Genomic DNA, 10812 nt, shown 5'->3' with positions numbered 1-10812 from the left:
ATATATATATATATTATCACTTTAAATATTTAAGTTATTTTCAATAGTTAAATATGTTCCACGCAACAAATAAGATTTTGGACTTCATTGCTTAAATATTATTATTTTACTTCAAGTAGATAACTCATGACTGTGGTTAATAGCAAATATTATTTGAAATTCTAGAAATAAATTATCTATTCCAAACATAACTTTTAAGTTTTAACGTTATCTTTTCTAGTTTTAAAAATTTAAGTTATATAAAACAACATTAAGAGTATGCTACTTTTTAAATAATTTAACAATATATATATAATGCTGCCATTTATAGCTATACTTTAAAAAAATTATATAAAATATTAGTACTCTACTCCTTTAAAAGTAATATTTGATACATTAGCTAAACATGCATTTAAATTTCGAATTATTTTTTAATACAGAAACTTCTTTTTTTTTCCTTTCAAAATAAAGCAGTTTTAGGATAACATGTTTTATAGATTTTAAGGATTTTGAATAAAATCAATACTTTATAATAAAAGCAGATTTTAAAGAGATGTTTTTAAGCTGATTACAATATAGTTATTTACATTAAAACGTTGTTAGCCTACTATCAAATAAATCTAATTATTTATGTCGGAAAGAGTACTCATTATAAAAAATTTACATTTTTCAGATTAACACTAATTGAAATACAATCACATTAAATGTTAATAGCTAATTTCAAGAAACATATAGAATATACATATTTAAATTAAGCATTAACATTTAACATGACTTTATTTTCTTTAATGCTAACTTTTTCATTTGCATGGCTTAAATTTCAAATAACGTCACACGTGCTCTTTATAAAACACGTTATTCAAATATTCTTTATACTACACACTCGTTTTCGTTTGAGTAAAATTATTTTGTGAAGTAGCTACAAATATTAAAAATATACAATTAGTAAAAACCAAGGATTTTATGACACTATAAACCAATTTTTTTCAAACATCATTTTTGCTTTAAAAAGTATGCTTTTGAACTCAAATTTTCCTTGCATTTTAAAAATCGATTATTCATTCTTTTAAAATATCATCAATATATTTCTGCATAAATTACTTAAAAATTTTAATTTCATTTTTTTCTTTTTTTCAGATGAATTATAATTACTTTCTGTTTAGAGCATAATAATTTCTGAAAAATGACATTTGAATAGAACTTGGTTGGTTAATTAGAATTTCATTTCAAAACAACCTTTTTTATAAACATAGCTTTTAAATGAGATCAATGTCCTGAATCAATTGAGTAACGTAGAATCCTGAAACAACTATAAAATACAAAAGAGAATAAAGCTCTTGAAAATAGCGAATAAAAAATGCATAATTTGCTTCATTGAACCTTTCCTTTTTCAAGAGATAAAAATGTAAGATTGGTTATTAAAATCACGATTTTGCGAAAATATCATTTGAATAAAACACAGATTAATATTTTGTAATGAGAAACTTTTTTTCAAAACCATCATTCTCGTAAATTGATACACTCTTACTACTTATAAAACCATTATTTAATGCAAGAATTAATTATCTTTACAATGCATGCAGAATAAATATGCATTATTTAAAGTTGCTTATTAATCAGAAAATATGCAGCGAATAAATTTTTGATTGAAGGTGCTTTTCAATTAAAATTTTTACAGGCACTCAAATGCAATATGAAATATTTATTAAAATGCAAGCGTTTTCTTAGAAACAAGTATAGTTAAACATTTATTGCTACATTAAATTGAAATAATATTTCTAAGAGTTTGAATATTTTAAGTAAGTATTTTAAATCTTACAAAAATATTTTTTTTTAAATTGAAACGAATAAAAATCGAAAACCACAAAATATGAAAGGATAACCACATCTGATAAAAATTTTAATTATCTACCATATTGTAATTATCTACTAATTAACCGCATCTGATAAAATTGTAATAATTATATCCAACAAGAGCTTTCCCTCTGAATAAGCATTACAAGTCTTTGTAGAGAAACGACAAAACAATACTCACTCACTTCCATAGGAAGCCATACATCATTGCAGTGTATGTGACAAAAAAAAAACTAGTTATCTTTAAACAACAAAAACACTCAGCTATAGTGAAAAATATGGGATTATCTCTTCATCTTTGAAGTTTATAATTCTATCACATTAGCAAACTAAAATAGTTTTAATTATTCTTAATATTATAACTGCTCGTGTTCTTAAAAAATTTTACTTAGAAAAAATAAGTTAAGTACTGTAAAAGTCAGTATAAAGTAGAATGATATTTTTTAAGATTTGATAGTTATTATCTTATTTCATAATTAGCTCATATTCAATACCAAACGGAAAAAAAAGGGGAAATATTATATCAAATAAAAATAGAAATTTTAAGAAATATGTTTGTAAAGGAATAATTAAAATATATTATTTATCATGCAGAAAAAAAAATTCAGAATGAAGCAAGAAAATATTTAAAATTAGATTATGCAGGTAAAAGAGCTGATTAAAAATTAAATTTTTAAAGCCAATCATATCTTCTAATTTTCTATACTTAGACAAATAACACGCTCTAAATTTTATTTAAAGTATATTAAGTTTTTCTTCATTATATTTCATATAGATTAGAATGTATCAATTTTACTTTTATTTCTCCCAATTGCTTTTTTATTAACTGTTTGTTTTGAGAAAAATTAGATATTGTATTTAATATATTTGTTAGTAATTCCTGAGGATCTTAAAAAAATTGAATAAATTTATCTATGTTGAAAAAAATATTCATTAATATTTTAAACTGCCTATTTTTATTTTTTTATTTATCTTATACTGAATTTAAACATCTGAATTATTTTCGTCTTTTTTAAATCTTAAATTGTTAAGAAATTTCAAATATTAATTATTAGTTTTTATTGAAAACTTTAATGATCATCTAACAATTCTACTGTTCCTTTAAACTTAAGAAGTTCAGCCATGAAAAAAATATTTATACCATAGAATATTTTTTCCCCAAACAAATACTACGTATTTTAGGAAAAAATTTTAAAGACTTTATTTTTTTAATTATTTCCTTATTTATCCAGGGTTGTTTAAAAGAAACTCATGCTCATAACTTTATAACATAAAAAGTAGCATGATTAAATTATAATAAGCCTTTATAAACCACAAAGATCAAAAAATTAACTCAATTCCATTAAAGTTTCAAACAGAAAATAGTTTTCCAGTTTTCATTAAATTTTCAGAAAATTTTTTTTAGCTATGATAAACGTTAGGTAAATAAATAGATACATAATATTTACTAAAATAATAAAATATATTTTTTTTATTTATTCAATAACATAAAGTTAATGTGAATGAGTCATGTCCTTTAGATGTAGATATAATTAATAAGAAACATAAATGTTTTCTTGTTTATATTATCTAAAGCATGTTTATAGCTCCGAAAATCTTTCTAAGAAATTAATTCGCAAAAAAATTTAATATTTATTTCAAAAATAGTACATTTTCTTGAAATACAAAACAAATTCAGCGATCTTCTTTCGTCTTTTTATTTTGAACAACTAATAAAACTATAAACACTAAAAAAAATTTTACTTTTTTTTTGAATTTTCACCAATCTAATAATTTAATACTATATTGTGAAATATCTTTTTAAAATTTATAGACATAAATAATAAAACATAAATTTAATAGTTCCTTAAATTTTATGAAGCAATTACTTCAAACAATCTTTGAAAAATAGATCTGGCAACGTATAGATTTTTATAAATCCAATTTAGATTTTTATATATCCAATAAACATAATATCTTAAATAGATTTATATAAGTCCAATAATATTTATATAATTTTGAATTAGCTTCTGTTTAAATTTATAGATGTACATAAATTTGTGTATTTTTCTAATTTATAAAATCTTCATAAAAACTTTAATGTATACGAAAACAATTTAAATAGATTATTTATTAAAAGAGTGAGTTTTAACTATATATATATAAGAGAAGCAAGATATCTAAATTAACATGCTGTATGTTTAAGAAAATATACTAATTTTAGGGAATATATGTACATATGTATGAATAAAGATCATATAAGTGAATAAAGAATATATAAATGAATAAAAGAATATATAAAAAGAATATAATAGCTGAACACTTATGATATTTTTTGAAAAATGTTTAGTATTTTTCATATACATATTTCATTTCAAATATGTGTAATAGTAATAACAATCAAAAAATTTATTTTTGCTACATCCTATATATTACTAAAAACAGTGATTTAGTGACAGACTAAGCATTTCTTTTTAATAAAATATACAATAAATCAAGATAACTTCGAATTAGCTATTTTTTAAAACTTTATCATTTCTTCTCTTAGTTTATACTTTACAAAAATCCTCCCTGTTATATTATAATCATTACTATTATTCCGCAAAACTAGATTAAAGTTTAAAAGAATATCATATACATTCTAAAAGTGGAAACTAACCACCTCTAGAACATCCAGAAACATCTGAAAATAATTTTTAAAAACAATTATTTTTAATAAAGCCCCAACTTGTTTGAAATTTTTGTTATTTTTGTTTGCAAATCTAACAATTGATATATTCATTATTTTCAATAGTTAATAGCCAAAGAACAACTTATTTTTAAATTTGTAGAGGAACCACTTTCAAAATAAATATTTTCTTTAAATAAGCTCCTTGAAAAACTAAATTCCAAACCCTATTCTTATAGTCGCAATGCATTATTTAATATAGTTATGCATAAAAAAATTCGTAATTAAAATTATTTTGTATTTCATTAGAAATCAACCTTATTTTATTATTTTCGAATCAAAAACCATGCTTTAATTATAACTGTTATTTTTTTAAAAATTGCATGTTAAAATTCATATATTTTGTTTTCCTTCTTTCCAGGTCAACATCAATAAGAAGTCCTTATTTAAATGAAGGTCCAAGTGTAGTTTTAAAAAATGAGTTACACTCAATTTCATGTTCATGCAATTCATATATCATATTTTAATTTTTTCTGCCAAACAGTGAGCACCAAAAATTAGAATAGATAAGAAAAACAATGCACTCATTAGTCTTGAATCCTTTCATCTCAAATGAAACAGAAAAACAAAGCACTCATTAGACTTAAATCCTTTCATCTCAAAAGAAACAAAGTTGGACTTGAATAACTATTCAAATATACTTCACTATTATTTATCTCATAATTCAATACACATTTCATGCTATATAAAAGATTGTTAATTAAGAAAACAGCTTAACATTTCTCTATTTTCAAGTGTAAATATTTATACTATTTTTAATCTTCAAAAAAAAATACATTATTAGGAGCACTTACTTAGGAATTGCAATTGGCTCTTCTTCTATGGATTTCGCTCTAGCCATAACACTCCTTATTACCCTTTGTTCCTCTTCAGTTAAATTAGTCATGTCTACGTCCGGCATTTCTACAACCGGAATCTCAACTATAGATCCCCTTTTTTCATTCAAAGAAGGGCCAACCGGGGGTGGGCCTGACCCAGAGGGTCGTCTTCCCATCAGTTGAGGACCCGCACTACCTCTGCGGCCCATCGAAATTTTGGGGGGCTCAGAGGCCTGTGCCGGTAACGGCATGGACTGCTGAGATACCAGCTGGGGAGGGCGCTGGGCCTCAGCCCCTGCTTCACCTTCTTGGCTTGCTTCATTGCCCATTATGTAATATAAGTGAACTAAACTTTACCGATTGCTAAACACACTTTATGCCTTGCAGGTTTTGCACGGGGAAACGGTATCATAGTGAATGACCCAATTGTCTAGAGTTGTGTCCCGTACGTCCGGTCAATTTAATCGCTCTTCATACTGCCGCACTTTTTTTCATAAATAAAAAATAAAAAAGGGAAAAATATCCGATATGCACTCGCTAGGCCAGCATGTATCTTGGTTTTTAATGCACACTTTATAGTACTCTTGTGTTTGGAGGAGCACCCGGTCTTTGCAGACTACGTTTCTAGTGCAAATGATTTATGAAGGTCCTAACTGTACCCGTGGTCGACAGAGCTTGTGACGTAGTGGCTGGAGTGCAATGCTGCCGCGATACATTATCGATGGATGCCGCGGGCCCGCCGACTTCTTCGACCGGGGGTGAGAAGGATGATGAGGAATTGTACTCCTTCACTTTTCGCTCGCTACTCCTTTCTTCCTTTCTTTCTTTTTTTTTTCCTTGACTTAACCATTCACGTAAATATGTCACGCGAATTAGTTGACGTTGGTTTTTAAGTAAGTGATTAAATTACCATTATTATCACTGTAAAGAAACACATGAGAAGTTTTGCGTTTTATAAATGAGATGTTTTCGATGAATGATGAAAGGTAACGGAAATATTGCGTGGTTTAATTATAGTGTAATTACATATGTATGGTAAATTTAATGAATTAAATTACTTCATAAAGTGTTTTCCAAAGTGTTAAATGTTGTAAAGTGTAAAGTATTAAGTAATGAATTTTAAAGTTTATTAATTTGATCAACCGTAACGAACAAAGACGGGTCTACTCAATGACACGGAATGCTAAATAACAAAACTCGCGAAATGGAAAAAACTAATGAATAAAAAAGTATTAAAGGGGAATAGGCATTTAATTATTTAACTTGATATTTTTAATTGATGAATATCATTGTACTAAATATCTACGGTGATTATTATCTGTCAGTTAATTTTTAAATTGTAAACATTTAATGACTTTATTTGTTTTACAAGTTTTGTTACCAACCCGGATACCCGAAAAATACAGGTGAGTTTTTCTGTATCGACCTAAAAATTCCACCTAATACAAAGGGTGATCCTGATCACCATATTTCTTTAGTAAATAAATATCACCTTTTTTTGTTTTTTTGAAAAGTGGAAATTTTTGAGAAATATGAGATGTTACCAGGAATTCCAAAACTTTTTACTTAAGTACAATAAAATCAAATCAGTAGTAATTTGTTAGTAGATAATAATATTAAATCCTTTTTAAACTGTTTGCTATATCTAGCATTTCAAATATGAGTTCCTAAATATACACATTTTTACAAAGATCCCTTCTCTCTCTTAACAATTAATATTTTATGCTAATTACTTTCGTATTCAATCATGTAAGCTTTTCATAGCTGTTTTACATTTTCTGAAAAAATTAAAATTAATAACAGTGAAGCATATCGAATGTTGCCCCCAGTAGGCAGGGAATTCTTGAGTTGTGTAATTTATTGTTATGAATGTAATCCCGTTGAGAAAAAAAGTGCAACCAAAATTACCAGAATAATTTAAGATTTACAGTGTTTTTGGCTCTATATGGGAACACCGAAAAGCACGGTAGTTTTTACCGAAGTACTTTGGCAATGACTTTTGATAAATTAGCAATAAAATATGGTTTTACTACCATACTATTTAGTAGTAAATGAGATAAAATTTGGTAATTTTATCATGATACTTTATGACATGGCATAAAAATAATTTATTCGGTTTAATTTACTTTTCAGTTTTGTATTTTTTACTAAGTGTGTGGTAAAAAGAATTATAATCTTGAAAACCGAAATTCCCGGAAAACGGCTACCAAACGAACAGATAAATATCAAATGAATAGTTAAAATACCGTTTGTTTAGGTTTTATTACCAGAATTAGGTTTTTCTTACCGGAAATTTCATTACCGTACAAAGGCGGAAATTTTGCAAAAACTTTTCTCTCTGAGCAGAAATTGACAATAAAATCTAATTTTCATTGCTTTAAGTGACAATTAATCTTTATTCACTGCAATCAAAAACATATTTAATAGTAATCATTTATTTTCTCTTTTTAGCATTAAACTAAAAGGAAAAAGAGCTCGTGTTTTTAAATGAATACTTCAAAAAATTTGAAGTAGAATTGTGTACTTGATAATATAAAAACATCATTTTTTCCAACACTTATGAAGGTGGAAAATATCAACTTTTACCGTCTTCATGAGTTTTTTTTTTAATCAAATGAATTTTTTATCTTATAAAAACCTGATTTATTTTTTACATTTCCATTTTGTCTAATCTTTCTTATATTGTTTTCTTATGTTGTTATATTGTATAAAAATCCATTACTAGTACAACATGTGTAAAAGGTTTCTTATTTTCTTGCAAAACGTGAAAATACTTAGAGTGTGACAAGGTGGTGACTTCTTTTGATTTCTCCACCAAACATTTTATCTGATCCTGTACTAGATATAATAGATCCTTTATTTGTATTATTTGTTAAATACTAAAAAACCATTTAAAAAAATGCCTCTTCACTAGAAAAAATCGTAATCATATGGGAGCTCAGTAATTTTCCCAGAAGTGATCAAGGATTTCCCTGTCCATATCATTATGAACTTAAAATGCTTCAAACTGTTCTGCAGTTTTTAAAGAAATAAAAGTTACATAAGTCATCAAATTTTCATCAAATATTTGAAGTCTGCCTTAAACAATTTTTTTCGCCCAATAGCTGTTTGCATTTTTTGACCTCAGGTCACCCTACCTAGTAATAAGCAACTCGAGCTTTTAAATATGTAGTTTGGGAAATTTTTTTAATAAATTAAGAGCTAATAAAATAAATTACTGATTTAGATTAATTAAATAAGTTTAATTTGATAAACTAACTCAATAGCTGTTAGAATTCACAATAATGATATTCTAAAATAGATCTGATGTCTTTCACAATGACTGAGAAGAATACTGCGCAGATAAAATATTTTTCAATGAAATTACGGTTAAAAAAGAGATATTAAATAGATGATTAAACTTTTATTATAATAATTATTGAAACTTGGAATAATAGAAGCTAGACATTTAGTGACTGGTATGTTTCAGTAGCAGAATTTTTCAAAATGCAGCATTTTTTCTATTGCTCATTTGACTATTTAGCTATTACTTCGAATATCAATTCTTATATCTTGTGCAAGTATTAAATCTAATCTAATGTACCACGGGTGCAAAAGTGAATATCAATTGCATATCCTTTAATTATTTAAAAAGAACTATTAAACTGAATCAGGGCTCAATTTTGTCGACCAGCAAATAGCGAATTGCTAGTTAAAGAAACCGATTGCTTACGGGAAGACGCAGAAGCCAAAATTTCCAGTAGATACTGATGATTTAACTTTTCCATCGTTTTTCCTTATTTTTCAATTTTTTTCTTTAATTCTGATATTTTTAATACAATACTATAATGACACGCGAATTTTAAATTAGAGTTATCACTTCTTGACGCTCTCGATTATGGACAATTCCATCGTAAATCGTACGATGATATTGCGATACTCGAAGTTCGAATCTGAGTTATCACTTTTTGATGCATATGACACACAGTTATTCTATAGTTTATCAACGATATATTCTTGGTAGTTATTTTTAATTTTCATTATCTTTTTCACTTGATTTTGCAAACAACATGCTATTCTTAGTATGCTATTACGACACAATTTCAAACTGGATTACTCTTATTTTTGACACGCTCAATTCACGACTATGCAGTAGTAAATCGAAGTCATTCGGTCAAGAAATTTTCCACATCGTTTTTAAAATCTTTTTATTCCATAATAAATAAAATATTTCAAATACGATATTATTACTACCGAAGTATTTGGAATCACGCATTTGATTATTTGAACTTTCGTGCGAGTATATTTTTTTTGATATAATCATTTTATTGCAATTAGTCACACAGCAGTGATTATGTCGAATTCTCTGGATAATTTATTGTGATATCACTTTAAAAAAGATTCTATGAAACCCGATTTCGCTAGTAGTATGTTTCAGCGCTAAAAAACTTTATTTACTCATTTTGAAATGTGAAATCATGATTTGGTGCCTGTTCTGATATTTCTTTGGAATTTGAAACTATATAATATATATAAATGAAACTATATAATTCTCTTAGTTGCTGAGAATAACAGTTTGATTTTCGAAAAAATACATTTATCAAAAATCTCCTTAACTTTCTATCATGTCTCTTACATACAAGATGTCTACCGATCCTTGCTTCCTATTTCTTACTAACCTGCTGACTTCACTCTTCCACTAGATACCAGAACATAGTAGTCTAGTACTCTTGTAATCAATATTATCATGCATAAACCAAACTGTGGGTTTCTCAAAACTTATATATCTTAGACTGTCATGAAAAGTGCTACAATAATTGAAAGCTTAAAGGGGTCTAGATGGTTTTTATTTTATCAAGAAACCACCAACGCACAATTTTTTTTCTCCCCTATCTATAATTCTGTAATCTTATTTCTATAATCTAAAGTAATCTAAAATTTGACTTAAAATAAAATTCGGAATTTTTTCACACGGAGAAAAAATTCTAGTTAATGTACCCTACTGTTTGGTAATGACATTTCAGGAGAAAAAAAAACAATTTGAATGTAAAACCAAAATATATCTTACTTAAACCTTTCATTTGGTAATTTTTCCGTTCATATGGTAACGGTTTACCAGAAATTCAGGTTTTCAAAATCCTAATTCTGATTATCACTCGCTTAGCAAAAAATGCTAAACTCGAAAGTAAGTTTAACAGAATAAAGAGTTTTTCTGTTATGTTAAGTATCATGATTAAATCATAGAACTTAATCACATATAAAAACATATTTTATAATCAATTTTACCAAACTCATTACCAAAGTGCTTCTGAACAAATACCATTACCATATTCTGGTAGTTTTAACCGCATTTTTCTCTGTCTATTATTTAAACTACACCTTCCCTTTGCATTATATAAAAAAATACAAATATTTTTGAGAAACAATTTAAAGCTAAAATTTAAGGTTAAAATTTATTGTGTAGTCTTGTGCACG

General features: G+C 26.3%; 1 protein-coding gene across 1 annotated transcript in view; it reads right to left on the bottom strand.

Moving 5' to 3' along the window:
* The window catches only part of LOC107452377 (uncharacterized), a 191934-nt gene extending 185856 nt beyond the window's left edge, over window positions 1-6078 (bottom strand). Inside the window, exon 1 of the mRNA XM_071177670.1 lies at window positions 5335-6078. Within this exon, the coding sequence (XP_071033771.1) occupies window positions 5335-5687 (353 nt within the window). The 5' untranslated portion in view covers window positions 5688-6078. The remainder of the gene's footprint in view (window positions 1-5334) is intronic.
* Between the last annotated feature and the right edge of the window lie 4734 nt (window positions 6079-10812).

The sequence above is a fragment of the Parasteatoda tepidariorum genome, chromosome 2, assembly GCF_043381705.1.
Source record: "Parasteatoda tepidariorum isolate YZ-2023 chromosome 2, CAS_Ptep_4.0, whole genome shotgun sequence".
In the NCBI taxonomy this organism is placed as follows: Eukaryota; Metazoa; Arthropoda; class Arachnida; order Araneae; family Theridiidae; genus Parasteatoda; species Parasteatoda tepidariorum.
Note: the sequence above shows the minus strand (reverse complement) of the source record. Positions and strands in the feature narration are given on the sequence as shown.